Source organism: Pogona vitticeps, chromosome 2 (genome assembly GCF_051106095.1).
Source record: "Pogona vitticeps strain Pit_001003342236 chromosome 2, PviZW2.1, whole genome shotgun sequence".
Taxonomy (NCBI): domain Eukaryota; kingdom Metazoa; phylum Chordata; class Lepidosauria; order Squamata; family Agamidae; genus Pogona; species Pogona vitticeps.
In genome coordinates, this window is record NC_135784.1 from 202,571,405 (window position 1) to 202,592,692 (window position 21,288).

Here is a 21,288-nt window from a genome sequence, read left to right on the forward strand (position 1 = left end):
CTTGTCCTAAATCCCTCCAACCTAGCGGTTCAAAAGCATGCAAAATGCAAGTAGATAAATAGGTACCACCATGGTGGGAAGGTAACAGCGTTCTGTGTCTAGTCGCACTGGCCACGTGACCATAGAAGATTATCTTTGGGCAAACGCTAGCTCTATGGCTTGGAAACAGAGATGAGCACCGCCCCCTAGAGTCGGACACCGCTGGACAAATTGTCAAGGGGAACCTTTACCTTTATCTATGGAAGTTGAAGCCAAAAACATCTGGAGGGTGCTAGGTTTTTTATTATTATCTTGATCTAATTAATTCAGGATAGAACAAGGAAAAGGCTGTGTGGCCCATAAGATCACACAAATCTAAGAATGGGTGATACCTTTTATTGGGCCACCAAAGTAGATGTTGTCTAGAGGGGCGGGGTAAAAATTGAATAAATAAATACATAAATAAAATAAATAAATAAATTAAAAAGTCAAACAAATTGCAAGCTTTCATGGAGAAAATTCCACGTCTTCAGGCTGAGCACAATACTTTCATGGATAGTGCAGATAAGACAAGAGTCCGAAAATAGATAGTACATGTCTCTGAGAGCTGATGTTAGTCTTCTTGAGGCTGCTGTCTCAATCATCCTTGCAGCATAGTTTGGAATTTTTACACCCCTCTCTTAGGACCAAAAGGCTGCCAATTAGTCTGTGATCGCCCGCCCCCCTCCCCCACATTGCCTGCTTTGAAACTAAGGTTTGTTTTTGGCTGTGGGGTTGGGGAAAAACAACACAAAGACATATCAGCCTCTAGCAGGAAGTTTGTTTTCTGTCCAAAGTGAAAAATGTTGCAGATGTGTCTCTTCTGTTAAGTCTCATGGAAATCGATTGCATCTTTCTGAAGTTAGGCACTCTGTTGTTGTTGTTGTTGTTGTTGTTGTTGTTGTTGTTGTTGTTGTTGTTGTTGTTTTCAATAAAAGTCATTTATTGGCAAAAATTGCAATACTTACCCAACAGGCTTTTGTAGGGAAGGAGGAAGTGCTAGCAAATACAGCACATTTGATTAGTATCCTTGGGGGAATAGATTTTTTTGTGGGGGACAGAGTCAGGCACTTGCTACAGTGAATTGGTATTGAGGAACAAAATGAACTTTTCTGCATTTTCTTCTGTATTCTGTGCCATGAATTCAGTTGTTTTATAGGCTGACGACAGTGGAATAGGGTGGATAAAAAGCAATGATTTTTTTAAAAATCAATTTAAGTTTTTTAAAAATTATTTTTTAAAATTTCAATTGTCAAAAAAACCTTCAATTTTTAAAATTTAAGTCATGATTTAAATCGATTTGATTTGAATGAAATCTACACTACAGTGGAAGACATTTTAGAATTGTTATAAGGTCCCTTTTCTCAGTATTAGTACCTCCCTTACTCAGGGATGGTGTAATATGGCAGTAACATTACAAGGGAGCTTACTAGAGGTGGGCACAAATTAAAAACGAATCACCAAATTCATTCAAAAATTGCTAATTTTCATATTCGTATTTGTACAAATATGAATCCCTGACAAATATGAATCAATGAATTTTTACTGATTGTTGATTTGTTGATTCGTTTGGCTATAAAGTAGCTTCCCAGACACCTAAAGACAAAACAAGTGCAGAGAAGCATTGCTTAACTCTCCTCTACAATCCCTTCATGTTTGGTGAAGATTGGCTTTTAGATGTCCATGTTATACACCCACAAAGAGGGACTCCCCAGGAAAGTTCCCCCAGACGTTTAGAGACACCAACATTACAGAGAAACTTCCCATGACTCTCTTCTACACTCCCTCCACGTTTGGTGAATCTTGGGTTTCCCAAAACCAGCTGCTAAAGGGCGCTTTCCTGAGAGGACCCATTCTGTGGATATATAATTTGGAAGCCTGAAACTCAATACAGTGGCGCCTCGCAAGACAAATGCCTTGCAGGACAAAAAACTCGCAAGACAAAGGGTTTTGGCAATGGGGGGGGGCGGTTTGATGACTCGCAAGACAAATCTTCCTATGGCTGTGCTTCGCAAGACAAATGTTTTCCGTTTTTTGTTCCTGCCTCATGTTTGCAGATTTTTAAATGTTTTTCTATTATGTTTAAAAAGTTAAAGTTTTTTAATTGAAAATTTTTAAATCATCAGCACAATATGTATGGCTTTAAAGAGCACTTAGTAAACTCTTTGTAAACCAAATTTGACTTTGTTCTGACTTCCCCCCCCCCATAGGAATGCATTAATTAGATTTCAATGCATTCCTATGGGAAAATGGGTTTCGCAAGATGAATTCATCGCAAGACAACATAAACCGCGGAAAGAATTAAATTTGTCTTGCGAGGCACCACTGTATTTACTAAACTTGGAGAGATCAGAGAGGAGTCAGTAGAAGGTTCTCTGTTATTTTAGTGTCTCTAGGTGACTGGGGGAAACTGTCCCAGGGGTTCCTCCTTGTGGGTGTATAACTGCGATGTCTGACAACCAAAGGTCACTAAATGTGCAGGGCTTGTAGACGAGAGCCAGGGGAATCTTCCCTGTGAATTTGATGTCTCTAGGTGCTTGGGGGCTCATTTTATAGGGTTTCAATATACAAACAAGTTGACAAATTGATTCATCGATTCATCAGGAAAAATTGTAAATTTGTAATTTGTGATTCATTGATGTTGATGAATCACAAATCACATTTTTTACTGATTCCTGCCCATCTCTAGAGCTTACCACCCTCCCTTGCTAAATAATAACTGGCATGACACAATATGTGCACACCGAAGAAAGATGAGGCCAGAGCAGGTGGGATCAATAGCAAAATCTCTCTGCAGGTACAGAGACCCTAGGCAAGATGTTGCTACCTTCTCAAGTATCTGAGCAACACCGATCTGCTTTACAAGGTTGATGCAGAGATTTATGAGATAAAGTACACAAAACAGTTTGGACTCTCCAAGCATTACAGAAACACTAAGCATTACTACTATGTTTCCCCGAAAATAAGACAGGGTCTTATATTAATTTTTGCTCTAAAAATGCATTAGCACTTATTTTCAGGGGATGTTTTTTTTTTCATGTACAACAATCTACATTATTTAAATACAGCCATATCATCATCTTCTGGTTGCTTCACAATGGTGGAGGGCAGGATTTCACTTAACTGGGGCTTATTTTTGGGGTAGGGCTTATATTACGAGCATCCTGAAAAATCATACTAGGGCTTATTTTCAGGTTAGGCCATATTTTCAGGGAAACAGGGTATGAAAATAGAACTTTTAAAGTTTAAGCTAATATTGAAAAGAAATACAAGCTGCCACGTAGTACTATTTACTCCTGTGGCCCACCTCCAGATAAGAATGTGTTTTATCCATTCCTTCTCTCCCCACACAGACACTTTTGCCACTGAATAACAGCGTTTTCATGAAGGAAAGCACCTTAAAATTCACAAGCTCTGCAATTTTTCCCTTGTTATGAAAGCCAGGACCTGTAGGTCACTTAACTGTGTACTGAAGATAAACTTTTCACAAAGGGCGTACTGTTTGAAACTGCACCTGGTATCACAATCCCTCCATGTGATAACATGAGATAGAAAAACTGTATTGGGAAGCCTTTAGGTTCTGTTTCTGGATAAAGGGTTTCCGTTTATAACAGCCATTAGCTTTGTATGATCCATCTGCCATAAAGGTACCATTGTTTACAGAACGTAAAAGAAGATTGACTCCTTAACTACAACCTCATTCACCTCCTTGATAAGCTGTAAGATGGATCCCGTCATTAGTTACATTCCCATCACTACATATTATGATGACTTTTAAAGCCATGGCTGTACTTGCATTAAGTTCTACTGCTATTGATATTACAATGCTGTACATGTTTACTTGAAAGCAGATCTCATTGTTTTCAGAGGCACTTATTTCCCAGGAAATTCTTATAGGATCTAACTTCTCAGAAGAATACTTGTGAGTTCTTATTGATGCTAAAGCACGGTTGGTACAATATTTGTATGCCTTTATTCATTCAATATTTGAATGAATGCTATAAAGGCATGCAAACTTACTAAAAACTTACTAAAACTATTGAATACCATTGACATTCCCTCTAAGCTGCATAGGTGGGCAGCTGCATAGTGCTGCATCAGTGCTGCACACCTGAAGCCAGTATTGCCATCCATTTGGTTCTGGTCACGGCTGGAACCCCGCGTGTATGGGGACCCCCCACCCAGCACTGGTGGAAAATTAAAGGGAACGTTGATTACCAGATTTCCTTAGGTGTTTTGAACATCAGAGTTCTTTCTCTGGGAAATCTCAACATTTATTTAGAGACGGAACAATCAAAACCTGTATATCATCATATTTCAGCATCTGCTGGTCAATAGATCATCTTGTTTGTAATTTCAAAAAAGTAAACTAACATGAATAGTTAAATGTGAGTTAACAGCCCATCACCTCCAGCAGTACTCCGTCCAACATTACAGCTAGTCTATTTCATAAAAACCAGGGGGAGAGGGGAGAATGAACCCAACACTATTCAATTCAGTGTATAGTTTATGCATATACGTTTGTATATATTGTACAATGGCCCAGCTCTTTGTACCTAGTTACACCTAACACAAATGACATAATTTTTGGAAGCAAAGTGCCTTAAGTTAAAAAAAATCACCATAGACATTATCTGTTGAATATTAAGTTAAGAGAATCAGCATGCAACATATAATGTGTATGATAATTTCTTAACTTGGGATAATTTGTCATCAAATGTTATGCCTTTTGTATGGCTATGCAAGAAGATAAAATAAATATGAAACAAGAGCAATTGCATGCTGTCGACTTATGGCGACCCTTTCCAGGGTTTTCCAGGTAGCTAAAACACAGAAGTGGTTTACCATTCCCTTCTTCTGGGGCCATCCTGGGATTGTTCACCTTGCCCAAGGCCACACAGGCTGGCTCTACTCATAAGAAGTACATTGGGGAATCGAACTCTCAGCTTGTGGCTCTACAGCCAGATAACTAAACCATCAAACTAAAATATTAAATTAAATTATATTGTATTATAATGTATACATTATGTAAGTATATTGTGTAAACTTCCAAATGAAGGCCAGTGACTTTTCCAGCAGACCATAAAGTCCACAGGTGATATAATTAACTATGGAACATCTCAACGTCACAACAGTGTTCTTGAGATGCTTTATTACATATGTTATCCTTCTATTTGGTGAAGGTTTGGATAGTTAAAGAAGTATGTGGGATGGAATTCAGGAGCTTCTTGCTTATGCATATGCTTTTCTTAGCAATAAGCTTAAAGACTGATGGGGAACTCTCCTTTTTTCTCCCCCCACCCTCACCTAGGTGATCTTTGCACTGAATCAGACTCTTTTGCAGCAAGAGAATCTTCGAGCAGGCAGCTTACAGATCCCATGTACAACAGAGGACCTGATCAAGCATTACAACTGTGGAGACCTCAATTCCATCATCTTCAATCATGACACTTCCCAAGTGAGTCTAGCTCTCTTATGCTTTGCATGTCACTATCAGTCATCCTCTTCAGCTAACTAGTCAGCCAGTCTTCTCAAAAGAAAAGGCATAAAAACGGCATACTTTTTGCAATTTAAAATAATTTTCATTTAATCTCTGGTGGCATTGCAATCCACAATTCTGCTTCTAGAAGCATGTTTAGTACTGTTGCTCTTCTGGTTTGCCAGACCCTCCGGATGTTTTGGCCTACAGCCAGCAAGGGCCATGGTAAATGATCATGGGAGCTGTAGTTCAAAACACTTGGAGGCCAAAAAGTTCCCCAGTTCTGTTATGCACTGAGAGTAAGCCTCATTGAAGACAGCGTGACTTTGGAAAATACATGAATACCATTGTGGTGAGTCAACATACATGGACTTAAACTAGGTTTTCTTTTATCCTGACATATTAGAAAGTGTTTTCAAGGATAATGTGAAGCAAGATGAAGAATGCTACCTGTACATGTTCCACAGTGTAGTTTGTGTGAGAGAGAGCTTCCATGCCTACCAGTTGCAGCCAATGATAAAAGACAGAGGCACTGCCACTAAGAGCATGCTTATGTCTAGATTGGACTAGTGTAATGTGCACAAGCTCACCTTGAAAATTATTTGACAGCTTTACATTGTACAAAATGCTGCCAACTATTTGAGGTCAGACTGTCTAGGTCAATATGAATCAGTACATCTGTTCTGAAACATGCTCTAGTTTGCTTGTTGTTGTTATGGCTGTTTTTGTTTGCCTGCTAAATTTCCATTTAAGTTTTCGAGTATTGCAGTTTTTCCACCCATCTGAACCTTTTGTTTTGTTTTGTTTATAGATGACATTATTTGCCACAAACATCAGGCATTGGGGTAGTAATGGCAGTTGTGGCTTTAGAAATGGAAAAAAAACCTTTCTTCTAAGATGCTTCAGGCACTCTTTGAGAATTTGGCAAGGTTTCTCTAGTGTAGAAACCTGTGGGGCTACATCAGCTGTTTCAAACAAAACTGGAAGTAACTGGGAAGATATTTCGGGGTGGGGGGGGAGTTGTGTTTTCAAACAAACCAGACTTTTTCCTGAAATGAGATATGTGTCCATCCTTGTGTCCAACACTGTGTTATAGGAAAACTAGGCTGTTAGAGATACAGCATTCCCATTTTGTTCTTGTGAAAAAATTACTCCTGGGGTACAGTCACATGATTCCTAATCTTGCTCTACGATATTCATTTGCATTTCTCTTCAGTCTCTTTCTGGAGAAATGTAAAAACTTCTTTTCTCTTCCAAGCATTGAAATTGTTAACTCACTCTGAAACTGTGCTGAACTGCTTTATAATTATATAGATACATTTTTTACTTTGGTAAGCATGATTGTCCTGTAGCTGAATGCGTTCAAGAAGTTAGGGATGATGTGGCAAGCCAACCGGTGGTTTATTTGAGCAAATCTTTGATTTGGTACCTGATATGATTTATATCTTATTGTTGAACAGGTGACATTAGGACTAAGAGGCACCTCTGAGCACCCTTACCCAACTGAGTCTAAAAGAAGAAAGCAGAGGCAGATTCAGAAGTAGAAAATATCCCTTTCTAGACTAAAAATCCCAGAATCCACAAGGCTGCAAAGCAATAGTCATGCTCAGTTTGGGAATCTGGGAATTATATTATCTTCCCCTGATGTTTGCCCTCTCTTTGTAGACTAGCCATATCAGTAGAGGAAGCTTTATTTGCACCAGTGGGGCAGGGTGGATCAGCTGATAGCACATGACACATGATACCTTGCCCTCATGCTCTAGGCAGAAAATGGGACTTGCTATTTTTATTGTCAGCTGCCTTGCTTTTCTCTGCTCTCCTACACGTATCAACCCACTTCTCAGGGCATTTAAGATGTTGTTGCTCCATGTCCTGTCTTTGTGAAGAAGTAAGAGCTGCTGTGGCCCTGGATCCCAGAAGCAGCAGGGCTAGTATTGAGTTGTTCTAATAAAATTATAAAAGGGACTACATGATAGAGATCACCACTGCTATCCTTTCACTGCTGATTGCAACTAGCAAATGGGAATGGGGGCAGGCAGGGAAATGCTGAACACCATTAATCAGGAACAGCTAGATGTTTCTTTAACATCTGGTTGGGTTCAGATAGCCAATGTATCATCCATGTTGCCACATCAACTATCTCTCCTCTTCTTTCATAGGTCCCCAACTTCATCAATGCCACTCTGCCACCTCACGAACGCATCACAGCTCAAGAGATTGATAGCTACTTCACCCGGGAGCTTATCTATAAACGAAATGAGCGGATGGGGAAGAGAGTGAAAGATCTGTTGGAAGAGTATCCCGATAAAAGTTTCTTCTTTGCATTTGGAGCTGGTGTGTGTTTGCTTGTTATTTTTTTTAACCATCAAAAGCACACAATAGTTTTTCTTTTTGATGCTCTGCATTATGTGTTCTTTTCATAACAAGATATGCTGAAGTATTCTGACTCCCCATCTAGAATGACAGTTGTTTATAGCAGGGTGGGAAACTTGTAGACCCCAGAGTTGTTGGACTTCAATTCCCATCATCCATTGCCATTGGCTATACTGGCCAGAACCGGTGGAAGTTGCAGTTCAACAACAACTGCAGAGCCTGCTTTACCTGACCTCGCTGTATAACCACTGGAAGAGGAGCTGCATACTTTAGGCTTTAGCAGATGTCCATCTGTGGATTATCTGAATGCAGTCATGTGAGCAGGTGGGTACTGTTTGGTATAGAATGCCAGTATAAAGAGCAGTGGTTGTACAATGTAGTAGTTAGAATGGTTGTACAATGGTAATACGATACTCTGTTCTGTTGAAAAAGTTAGGCTATAGAGGTGTATTGGCAGTTCTGAACAGATGAGATTAAAGGGTTGTGGAATTAGTCATAAAAGAAACGAAATCATAGATAGGCAACCTCCAGAGGTCCAGGGGCCACAAACACCTATCCATGGACCTTGAAGGGCTGCTTCTGTGACCTTCACCTTCAAAAGTTTTTCTCACAGGAAATGTTTTTCTCAACTGGCTTCCCATGCCCTCTAATAGCCTACAGAATGTTTTTAAATAATAAAAAAGCTTGGAGCAGAGGCAAGGTGTGCTGGAGAGTCCTCAAGACATGGGAAACTTCTCCCGTAATGCCCCTAGAGGACTCAAAACAACTTTTAAAGAAAACATTTTAAATGAAAAAAAAAAAGATTGGTGGCAAATGTGGAGGTGGGCACATGATGTCATAAAATCCTTTTTAGTGCCTCGTGGTGCAGTGGTTAAACCGCTGTACTGCAGCCAAAACTGTGCTCACGACCTGGGGTTCAATCCCAGGTAGTGGCTCAATGTTGACTCAGCCTTCTATCTTTCCGAGGTCAGTAAAATGAGTACCCAGCTCGCTGGGGGGGGGCAATGTGTAGCCTGCATAATTAACTTGTAAACCGCCCAGAGAGTGCTTGAAGCGCTATGGGGCGGTATATAAGCAGCACGCTTTTTGTTAAATTTTTATTTTTATGGGTTAGTTCTATGCAATGTATATTTAGGGTTTATCTAGCAATACCTGTTTTAATATATTAGCCATAAAAACTATTGCTTTATTATGTTATTAATTTTAATCTGATCTACTGAGCATAATAAAGATCTCTCATATACTAGTTGGATACATTAAGGTCCTGGGGCCACACGTTGTTCACCCCTGAACTAGGTGCTAGAAAGTGCCTCCATTTGATTTAAGCATGTATGAGTTACCACAAGTTTGACTCATTATCTCTTATATCAAATCAGACGTTCTTGGTTTGCTTGTAATCATTTTGGCTTGGAAGAGTCTGAATTTCAGTAAGTAACTTCTGGTTTTTGCAGGCCTGTTTCCAACAGAGATTTGAGTAGTGATTTGGGGCTTTGCTTCCCTGTAGCTTAAACTTGGGTCAGAAGAAAAATCGCATACCTGGGGAGAGGAATGGGGAGGAACTCCAGGGTCTGGACGCAGAGTAGCCATATTGGTTCTGGACTAAGCCCACCTGTTTTGTGATTCCTCCTGCCTGAGGTGTATCTGCTGGAGGCAGAATACATGCTTGCCATAGGGAAATTCACACCCTGCGATGACCATGCCCTTCCCGAAGCAGGAGTGTGTCGGTTTCTTTTTTTCAGTCTCTAAATTTTAGTGCTCAGAGTCAAAATACTAGTTTCCCTACCTTATTTATGGTTCTGTTTTTTGAGCATTAATCTTGTAGGAGAAAACTACCCAGTCCTCACTGGCAATGTTCAAAAGACGTCTTGCCAAAATAGTTTGCAAAATTTTATATCCAATGAAATCTGAACTCTAGGTCCCACCACCAACTCACAGAGACAAATTTAGCATGTTGTTGTTATTGTTTAGTCATTTAGTCATGCTCGACTCTTCGTGTCCCCATGGACCAGAGCATGCCAGGCCCTCCTATCTTCCACTGCCTCCCGGAGTTGTGTCAAATTCATGTTGGTCGCTTCGCAGACACTGTCCAGCCATCTCATCCTCTGTCATCCCCTTCTCCTCTTGCCTTCACACTTTCCCAACATCAGTGTCTTTTCCAGGGAGTCTTCTCTTCTCATGGGATGGCCAAAGTATTGGAGCCTCAGCTTCAGAATCTGTCCTTCCAGTGAGCACTCAGGGTTGATTTCATTCAGAATGGATAGGTTTGTTCTCCTTGCAGTCTAGGGGACTCTCAAGAGTCTCCTCCAACACCACAATTCAAAAGCATCAAATTTTTGGCAGTCAGCTTTATGGTCCAGCTCTCACTTCCGTACATCACTATATACCACCTTTTTATTTACTAAAACCCACTTAGTTGTCACCAATTCCTCAAGCATGTCTTCACCAAATGTTAAAGCAACCCTTCTTGGATATCTGACCATACATACGGCTTGGAAACTGTAAGGTGACCTACTTCTGCTTGGGATTTCAGTCCAGTAGTTCCCTCCCCTCCCCACTGCCCCACCGCCCTCAAGAAAATGTTGACCAAGAATACATTACAGATGGTGGATTATTATGAGTGTAAATCAGCAAAGCAAGTGATTTCACTCTGTGCTTAGTCTTGGCAGAGTATAAATTAACAATTGCCACAGGTTTATGCATTCTTGTTGCCAAGTGGCACAGCAAGCCTTTCTTTATTCTGACTAATCCTTTGGCACACTGGAGGCAGAATGTGCCCTCATTTTCAGTGACTTTCACACTGCGTTTGAGAAACTCTAGATAAGCTTCTGATTAGTCTCAGGGTTTTTCTATTGCAAGGTCATTTATCATGCACTGGCTTCCTCACTACCTCCGTCCTGCCTCTGCAGTGTGTAGCTGTAAGAGTGTGTGTTGTAAATTCACGTGGTTGATGTGGATTAACAATAAGGGGGAAAGCTTGGAAATGTTAATTTTTTTGGACTGCAGTGACCCTGGTGGCTGGGGGTGGGGATTCTGGTAGCAATTCTTTGAGACAAAACAGACTAAAACTCTTCTAGGCTCTGGTACAACTCCATTGACCAGATCAGCACCTAGCATGATACTAAACATGGACCATAATATGATTCAGAATCTGCTGTGATCAGCATTTGGAGTTCTTGGGCTAGTAGACAAGTGGATGGGAAAAGAGATCCTTGAAGGTAAAAAGTTGATTGTCCTCTGTGATCCAGGGATCGAAGCTAATCTAAGATCTCTTTTAATTTAGGTTTGCATAGGAATGTGACAGTGGTCCAGAGGTGGGTGGGGAGAAGAAGCATTAAAAGTATAATCATATTGGAAAGGGAATTTTCCTTCTCTTTTCCTTTTCCTTTTCTGTTCCTTCTTTCCAAAAGGCACCTGTGCTACCCTTCATCAAAAACAATCCCAGGGTGGTTTACATGTCTTCATAAGGGAGAAGGGGAGGGGTCTTTTGCGAGCTTGCAGTTTGCAGGTTTTTCTGAACTGCACTAAAAAAAAAAAATCTGGTCAGTTAATTAATCAAAAGGGGTTTTCTTCCTAATCAAGCTAACAGATATTCCGCTATCCTGTGGCTGTATAGATATAATAAACTTCTTGCCTTGTCTATAGAATATCTGTGTTTAATTCAGGGCTCAAAATCTGAATTGACCCTCACTTAATTCAGAGCAGAGAAAGTATGAGGAAAATACATTTGTTTGGTTTTGTATTCGTTGTTTTTATAAAAGTTTTGATGCTTCCTCCCCTTTCCAAAAACAAGGGGGGGCAGGGAGAGAGAGGAATTTGTGTTTGACAAAATAATAATGGCATAAGTCTTTCCCAGTGAGGTGTAGGACAGTGGTCCCCAACTGTTTTGACACTGCAGACCGATTGTGCAAGGAACGCAGGGCACCCCCCTGTACTCATGTGCATGCATGAAGGGGGGCACTCATGTGGGCACTCTCATGGGCGCTCTAGTGGGCATGTGCAGATGCGCAAAGGTGTGGAGGACACTTGTGGGGGCGCACACTCATGCACAAAGGGGCTATGCAGGGGGGAGTTCATGCGGGGTGTGTGGGAGATCTGTCTCCATGGCCCAGGCCAGGCCAGGCCATGGACCAGCACCAGGCCACAGTCTGGGGGTTGGAAACCCCTGGTGTAGTGGATAGAGTGCTGAACGAAGACTCTGGAGAACGGGGTTTGAAATGCCACTCTGTCATGAAATTGACTGGAGAAGTGGAACTGGGAAAACCTCTCCTTAAATATTTCATTTACGGTACCTTGAAAGCCTTATTAAGGTTGCTATAAGTTGGCTCCTATTTGACAGCTCAGAACACAGACACACAAGCCTTTAAAAAGAATTTTAAATATATCTGAAAAACCGGCAGTGCCAAAACAATATAAACAGAAGAACCAAACATTTAACTAATAGGAAAATGTTGATCATTTGGCAGAAATATATCTGTGAAGATTCTCAGTCATCCAAGCGAGGTTATCTGGAAGCTGAGTCATGCCAACTGGACTTCTTTCTTATTAGGTTAAGACATTTCACTACTCGCCCAAGTAGCTTCTTCAGTTTGAGGAGAGTTGGTAGGAGATCCCTGATATATCCTCCACCTTCGTTTCACTTCCCCCTAGTCTGAACAGGCTCATTAGATGGACAATAGATGGGGGTGAGTGAAATTCCCACTTCTGCAGTCCACCTCCACCCATCATGGGTCCTTAACAGTAGTCTTTCTGGTGGGTGTGGTCCTGATCTTTCTGGGGACAAATGAAAGGGCAGCATGATAAATAGAAGACAAATTGTGTCTAAGGCCTCAACCCTTGTTGATTGAAGGAATTTCTATATGCACCTTTCAACCTACTAAGAAAGAAGTCCATAGCATAGGCATCCTTCAGTCTCGAGAGATTATGATAACATGCTCTGTATCGAAAAGTGTCCTCTCCAGAGCATGAAGCCTGGGTAAAGTAATATGGAGGATAGGCTGTTACCCAAGCAGCAGATCCCCCCTCTCCACGTTGCTGAAATGGTCCAATGGAAAGACTAGAGCCAATACAACTGGTTCCAGCAACGTCGCAGGAGTTGGCAGAAAGACACGAATTGCAGAGGTGGAAGGGGACCCTATTGATAACTGAATCCAAGAGGCACAGTGCAGAATCAAACTCCCAACCTCTGGCTCTGCAGAAAGATATCTAAAGCACTGAGCTGTCCTGCTAGTCTATAATTGTTCTATTATTTGAGCTAATTATATCCTCCACACCTGGAAATTATTGCTTTCTATAACTTATTCTTACCAGTGATACTCCTTTTATTGTGGAGAACCTATTTCTCACATACAAATCTGAATGTGGTAAGGACCAAAAAAAAAAAAATCCCTGAGCACCGTTCAGAAACATTTTCTATATAGCTGTCTAACTGACTTGGCTTCCTATTTATAAATGTATCTACTTATTGCCTAAACCTTTTCCCATCCAGAATTAGTAACTGAAATCCTGTTGCACACTTATGCAAATAGCATAACTTTTAGAAGTCAATAGCCTTTGTTAATCAATCTCTGTGTTATCTGTTTTATACTGAGTTACGCGAATAAACATGCAGCAGATCAGGTTTATAGAAATTTTTAACATACGATTAAATGTTTTTACATATGTTTTAACAATTTTTTAAACATTCATTTTAGTTATATTTGCATAGCTGCACAAGAAAATTTCAGCCATTAAATAAACATACAGAGAGCTTTTAGGTACTTCGTTTATTGTATTTTTCAACTTCTTTGCTTCCATTTTTATAGGTACTTTGATATCTTTCCATTTCCTGGAATAGTGTTATGTTGTGGAGTTCTTATTATGTGAGCAATTACCAAATGCCAAGATGAATCAGCTCCACAATTTATTATGTTTGTATGTAGCTTAGTAAATGTCTTGCACGTCTGGTGTTATAACTGCCAACGTGTTCTTTTCTGAAATCTTTTCCCTAGAGAAGATTTTTCTAATTCCACGATGTCAGCAGAAGGCTGGTGGGGTGAATCTCATTTTAGGAAACATCCTGAGGGGATTTAATAAGATCAAAGTGTGGTTTTATTTATTTGCTTCATAATGGATCAAAGCTCAAATCCAGAGTCTCATCTTAGTGCTTCAGGTGCACTTTCTAGTTCAGTGCCCTGAGTTCCACAAACCTAAGGATTGACTTCCTCAGATGTATGTACTTTCCTAGGGTGGCCTCTTAATAACATTGCAGAAAAAGAGGAAACACATCATCAGAGGTTAGGACAAAAGAGAATGTTTGACTTCCAAAATGCTCATGCTAACTTATATGTTTCGATGTCTGATTAGAAATAACTAAAGGAAAAGGTTCCCCTTGACAGTTTTTTGTCCAGTCATGTTCGACTCTAGGGGGCGGTGCTCATCCCCATTTCCAAGCCATAGAGCCAGCGTTTGTCCGAAGACAATCTTCCGTGGTCACATGGCCAGTGCGACTTAGACACGGAACGCTGTTACCTTCCCAGAGAGGTGGTCCCTATTTATCTACTCGCATTTGCATGCTTTCGAACTGCTAGGTTAGCAGGAGCTGGGACAAAGCGATGGGCGCTCACTTCGTTGCGTGGATTCGATCTTACGACTGCAGGTCTTCTGACCTTGCAGCACAGAGGCTTCTGCAGTTTAACCCGCAGCCCCACCACGTCCCTCGCGAAATAGTATAAATAACTACTGTGATTTAATTGGAATCATAATACACTTCACCCTAATAGGGAAGACTTTGGCAGATGACCTGCATGGCCTCCTCTTTCTATTGTCTTGTTGGTAAGCAGCTTGAAAGTTCCTCCATTCCAGTCTTATGGTTATTTTAAACCTAGACTTGGGACACAGTCCTGATTAGCTGTGATGGCTGAGGGCTGGCTGAGCCAGGGTGCCAAGCCAGATGAACGTGTTCTGAATTCAAACCCTTCCAGCCTGGGCAGAATTTAAAATAATCCTGTCTTTGACCTTACGTTGTGCCAGCAATAGTGGCTGTGACAGTTTTGGATCTGGTGTAACCCAGCTCCTCCCTGAGCCTCTTCCCTTCTACACCAACTTTTTGGTTCTTTTCCTAGGAGGCTGTGCTAACACAAAGGCAGTTACGCCATCACAATTGACATCTGACCATTCCAAACCCATTATTGTAAGTTTGGATTATGTTTATTGGTCTGGATAACCCTTCAAACAGGGTGTCTTCAAATAGAGGACTGTTCTTTGGAAGTCGAGCACAGGGGCTACCCTGTAGCTCTCTATCCTTTTCAGTCAGCAGCTGAGGTCTGTATTCATCTCATGCGTGTCGGAATTATGAGAGTGTGAAGCAAGGTTTTCATGGTCATGGCACCTATACTTTCTAATTTTTTTTTTAAAAAAAAAATGCATTTGAAGATGCAGACTGCAATCCAGGAAAGTTTGTGCTAAAATAAATATTTTGGTTTTAAACATGCCATGAAAACTTGATTTGTTTGTAATTTGTTTCTAATTCAGCAAAGTGTTTTGAAAAGTGTGGCATAAAGTTGACTTGGGCAGATGTTTTAATGCTGTTTTAATTTTCAGTGCTCTATTTATAAGTTAGTTTGTCTTTATTCTCAGTGGTAGTGTACATGGCTTCAGGTATTTATAAAGAAATGAGGGGAAAAATTATTACTTAAAACACACGTATCCTGGATAGGCAGATGCCTAAAACGTGACATGTTGATGGAACTATACTATGTCTCTGAATTGTGTTAAACATATCCCTTGAAATGTGTTTGTGTGTGTGTGTGTGTGTGTGTGTGTGTGTGTGGAAGGAAGGAAGGAAGGAAGGAAGGAAGGAAGGAAGGAAGGAAGGAAGGAAGGAAGGAAGGAAGGAAGGAAGGAGTGTAACTGTTAACAGATACCACAATGAGGTTATCGTAGTTTCTAATCTTCACCATGGTGGTGCCCCGCTTAATGATGAATCTGGTTCATGATGATGTTTTTGTGATCGCAAAACGATGTTTCAAAGGGCTTTTTTCGCTTCCTGATGATTGGTTCCCTGCTTCGGGAACCGATTTTTCGCATTACGGTGATCAAAACAGCTGATCGTTAGGGTTTCAAAATGGCTGCCAGCTATTCAAAATGGCTCCCGGCTGTGTTCAGGACAGATTTTTCGCTGCGTAGGCAGCGGAAAATGGCTGCCCTATGGAGGGTCTTCACAGGACGCTGAGGTATTTCGCCCATTGGAATGCATTCAACCAGTTTTCAATGCATTTCAATGGGCTTTTTATTTTGCTTGATGAGGATTTTGCTCTACAGCGATTTCGCTGGAATGGATTATCCTCGTCAAGCGAGGCACCACTGTATGTGATAGTTCCAGTGGCACTCCCTGTCCCCATCACTGTCTCAGTCACAACATTCCAAGTCTGCCCCTCTGTAACGAAAGAATTGATGGCTTTTACATGGAGGCAGTGCTGTTCCAGCAGTGAAGGCAACATGTGGTGGCCACGTCAGCACGCAGATTCTGCATGTCATGAATCCAAAAACCACACCCAAATTGTGACCCTGAGTTTTCTTGGGGACTGTAACCCCATTTAGCACAGATTGTATCCCTACAATCTTGTCTGGATTAAATTTCAGTTTATTTGCCCGCATCCAGCCTATTACTGACGCCAAGCACTTGTTTAAAATTGGGGCAACTTCCTTGGAATCAGATGGAAAGGTGGAGTGGAGTTTATTATTAATTTATTTTTACTGTCAGGGATCGTGAGTAGTTCTTAAGAAGTGTGTCATGTGCTGAAATAGCTTGGTTGGTATGTAGTCATGAGCACCTTGGCTATGCACCCTCTTTTATAAAATATTTTGCCTTAAGCTTGGTCCTGCCCTGTGTGAAGGGGTATTTCTGGTGCAGTTACAGCTATCTGGGTTGAATTTTTTGTCAGCTTTTAAAAGGAGGAAAAATTTGTCAGCTTTTAAAAGGAGGAAAAATTCAGTGGAGCTGGAGGTTTGCACAAGTAGGAAACAACCTTAGAAGGATTCTTTGGGCTGGTTGGGGGAATAGCAGTCCAAGGAGAACTGATCATATTCAATGTAGAACTTGGAATTAGCTTGTCAGAGATAAGAGATTCTCACACCTTCTCTATGCAAGGTGATCTGGTTGTGGATTTAATCTTTTAAAAAAAAATCTTTAAACCGTGCCTGTCACTGTAAAACCCTGGTCCTTCTCATCTCCGTTGTGTGCTAATGCTGGATATAGTGCTTAGCTAGTCAAGGAGGTGGTACTTGTACAGTTCCTGCTGTGTTATTCCACTCATCAGTATTATTATGGAATGGAGGTGAAGAAGAGCAGGATTCAGTGGCACAGACCTCTTGCTCAAAATGGTAGATTAAGTCCCCCATCTAGCCACCTCATGTAGGAAAAAGATGTGAATAATGGGGCATACTTTAAAAGCCTGGTCTGTCTGCCTAGACTGGAGAATGGGTTATATCTGAGTGAGTGGGCAGAATGGATGGTGACCCTTCTGGCTGCAGATGAGAAACCCTTTTTAAAATACTTGCACCTTCATATGAAAAATACCCTGAAATGGATGAAAATGGATGAAAACAAATATTGAGGAACAAGGTTCCTGCTATGCTAGTTTGCTGCTTGTAAGGCTCATTTTTAATTTGGCAGAGGGGACTTCTAAATATGTAGACCCCGTCTTTCTATTGCAACCTGAAGTAATGCCATCCAAGTTACCCTGTCCTGACTCTCCCGCCTCCTTGAGCTGCATATGTAAAATAGGCCCTAATAGGCTTGCTCTGAAACCGTGTCCTCTTAGCCTCTGAGAATCAAGGTATGACTGTCATAATTGGCTAACTCCTACTGTCAAGCAGTCTCTCTCTCTCTCTCTCTCTCTCTCTCTCTCTCTCTCTCTGTGTGTGTGTGTGTGTGTGTGTGTGAGAGAGAGAGAGAGAGAGAGAGAGAGCGTGAGAGCAAGGAAACAAGAGTAAAAGAGTACAACATGGTCATAGAGAAATGGTGATAGCAGCAGCACTTCTCCCTGCTATTAAATATGACTTCCATTTGGTGGAGGCAGATATTACATTCAGAACTCCAGAGTTCATGCAAAGGCCACATAGACTTCCTTAAAGGGGAAAAAAGTGCTGAGTAAGAAGTTACCTGACATGTTGAGTGTAAAGAAAATAGAGGAGTGGGGGGTGACGGAGGAATTCTTTACAAGCTCTGAGTGCTGAGTTCTGAAAACACAAATCAAGCCAGATGTGAAGGAAGTAAAAGATTAAACCGGGGACAAACCACTGAAAGTCTGGGGAGGTTCTGCTCCTCAGCATAGTTCTTGATTCTATGGACCTCGCTTTTTATTGTACGTTTTAGTTGCTTCCTCTTGTCTGGTCTTCTGCCCAGGCCATGGCTTCTTTAAGCCATTGCTCCCGGAAAAGAATAAAAGGCCAGTTTGAGTTTACCCTTTAGGTGCCTCAGGGCGAAAGGGTTGCAGAGATGAACTGTGTAAGGGAAAGAGCCTGAGAGGAAGCATATATCTGTGTGTTTGTGAAAGAGAAAGAAAAATGCATGTTACGTAAAACAGTCGCCTACCACATTGGATGGTGGCCAAATGTTTGGGTCCGAGTCTGAGTCCCTATTAAAAACAAGTTTTTCTCCCCAGGGGGAAAAAAGGGATGGAGTAGGTGAGTTCCAGGCAGCGAGTTGAGTCTGAGTCATGGGGGGGGGGGGGGAAGAACACTCAGGTCCGAGTAAAGTTGCTGGAGTGACTCAAGTCCCAACTTGACAGAGAGGCCCTTGACTCAAATCTCCATCTCTGGAACCAATCCTATTTGAATGTGTCTTGAAATGGCAAACTGTGCAGTATGGCGAGGCCTCTACTAAAGTCTTAGGGAGGGTCTAGTGGTCCCCAACCTTGGCCCTCCAGATGTTCTTAGACTACAGCTCCCAGAAGCCTTCACCACCTACCTCTGCTGGCCAGGATTTCTGGGAGTTGAAGTCCAAGAACATCTGGAAGCCCAAGGTTGGGGACCACTGGTAGAAGCATCAATGTCATCCAGGATCCCATCCCTGAGTTTTGAACAATTGTGGGAAATGGAGGGCAATACAAATGCAGCCAGCCAACAGTTACAAGATGAGTGGATCTGGTTTTTTTTGGAGAACAAGAGTGAAATTGGCCTCCACGTAAATCTAGAAAAGATCCCGCTTCAGGTACTAAAGGTTTATAAAAATCAATGGTTTTAAGTTTATGCCCAAAAGCATAAAGAGCAACCTGAAATAATTCAGAATACATTGGGATACTGATATCTTTTAAAATGTTGCATGGTTTGGCAGGTGTGTTTTTGTTGTTGTTGTTTTAGTAAAATGTGGAACTTTTTAACATAACTTTGGAAACTGATCTTTTGTTGGAAAGTCCAAAGTGGTCTGACCATTCTGGTGTGTATTTTGAGTGGAGAGATATAAATGAAACCCCTAAAAGAGACTCCTCATTACAGCATTGATGGCCCACTTCTTTTCTGTCGGGATTTAAGAGCATGTGCCCCTCTTGCTGTTTTGTAGACAAATGATACACACAAGAAAATCCTGCTTCTAACCCTCCCCTTCCCACACACACACACACTTTGAGTCTGAACATAGAAGAATAGAGATTGCTGGCTGCCTACCCCCTGCCAGAGTATACTGACCCCTCCAAGACATCAGTTCACCTAGAGGTATAGGGATAATGGAGAGCTGAGTACAAAGAGGAGGAGGGGGGAGCTGCTGATGCAACAAGTGCCCAGTGCCTTTCTCTTTGGGGGCATTCAAGTGTGTGAGGCCAAAATAGGAAACAGGTGAAAGAGTCCTTCCCCCTCCCTATCATGCTTCTGTGGGCAGAGCCTCCCAACAGGCAAGACTGTTTGATCTCATGCTTTGGGAGGGCGAATCCCTCTCACCCACAATGGTTTATGGCTTCTTCTTTTTTTATTAAAAAAAAAAGCAAAAGAAGAAGAAAGGAACCAATGTTTTTAAGTGGGCGGACAGATCTTTTACGTAGAAGTAGTTCTGGGTCTGCTGGAGGACCCAGACTGTGCTTGTGTTCTGAGAACAGAAGCAAAGTATTAACTCATCACATCTTCACAAGGTTTTGGGGGGTGGGGAGAGAGAGAGGCGAACATTCTGCAAGACAAAGAGGAGGTCCTTACCTTCGTTTGATTTGATTGTTTGGTTCTGAGGACAGAGGAAGATAGGTTGCTGCAACAAGGGGTTGCTGAGCACAGGGTTTGTCGAGTGGCATTACATTGTTGAAGGAAAAATAACATTAAGACTCACTGAATGCACTTTTAAGTATCGTTGGCAGGATGGTGGGAGAAAATTTTGCACACGTGTGGGTTTTTTGTGTGTGTGCCTGCTCATTTCCCATTGTGCATCGATGCTTTGTTCATCTTGCTTCGGCATTTTCCCACAGCGGTGAGCCTGTTTCTCCTTGATCTCAGGCCTTATCACTTACTCCCTTCAATTATGGCAGTGCGTCTTTCTCAGTTGCGCACAATCCTGTGTATATTTATTCAGAAGTAAATAACCCAGTGTTCAATTCGATTTACTTCCACATAAATGTGTGCATAGTTCGGCATTAATGACTCTACCAAAGACTCTTTTGTGGCAATGAAAAGCCAGCAGAACTAGACATGGCAAATGCTGTGGATTTCCACTCTGAGGTAAAGCTTGAGTGACAACGCTTCTTATTTGGAAAATATAATAATAGAGATAATTGGTGTAAGGACCTTGCATCATGAGTCTTGCTCTTACCCTTGCTCCACACTTTTAGCTGCCACTGAGAGCAGAGGAGGGACAAAAATATAGGGAATATATTTGTTTCAGTCATGAAAAGAAAACCTCTTCCTCACAAATGCACTTAGAGCAACCATTTTGGCTTGATCCCCAGGAAGAAAATGTGTCACCAGAGAGAGAGAGAGAAAATAAAATAAAATAAAAATAAAAGAGAATGGGAATAAAAGACAATACAGACCTGCATCAGATTTGTATGATAGTTGGTATGTATAGATGTATATTTGGAAAGAATTACTATACATTGAATCAGAAATATAATACATGGAGAACTGTGACAAGGTAACTTGTGTGCCGCCTGCTGCACCTGCTCTTCAGTTGGAAATTACATCAGGGTGCTTGTTCCCCTCTTTTTATGGTTCTTTATCTTAAAAAGAAAGAAAGGGTTGAAAACCCAATCAAACAGGGGAGTGGCCTCTACAGAAGAGAACACATGGTCACCTTTTATGTGCTCAGGATCAAAGAGAAATCGAGTAAGCCATTAATTGCATTAATCCCTCTCCTATCTTCCAAGGAGCTGAAGGTAGCATAGATAATTCTCTCCCTACTTTTATGGTTACAACGGCCCTGGGGGAAAGGGTACACTGGAACATAGGACTGGTCCTTGCTCACC

The 21,288-nt window shown here is 41.4% G+C and overlaps 1 protein-coding gene across 5 annotated transcripts in view; it reads left to right on the plus strand.

Moving 5' to 3' along the window:
• Nucleotides 1-21,288, plus strand: part of TRABD2A (TraB domain containing 2A) — a 79,363-nt gene that overhangs the window by 46,597 nt on the left and 11,478 nt on the right. For 4 of the 5 annotated variants that reach the window (XR_013541372.1, XR_013541373.1, XM_072991950.2 and 1 more), the window contains exons 3-4: nucleotides 5,330-5,476; nucleotides 7,657-7,831. Coding sequence is in view for 3 of the 5 variants with exons in the window: in XM_072991950.2 (XP_072848051.2) it covers nucleotides 5,330-5,476; nucleotides 7,657-7,831 (322 nt within the window). In the remaining 2 variants the exon portion in view is untranslated. Of the gene's footprint in view, nucleotides 1-5,329; nucleotides 5,477-7,656; nucleotides 7,832-20,772; nucleotides 20,830-21,288 lie in introns of those variants that run through there. The other variant, XM_078384827.1, reaches the window with a different exon arrangement.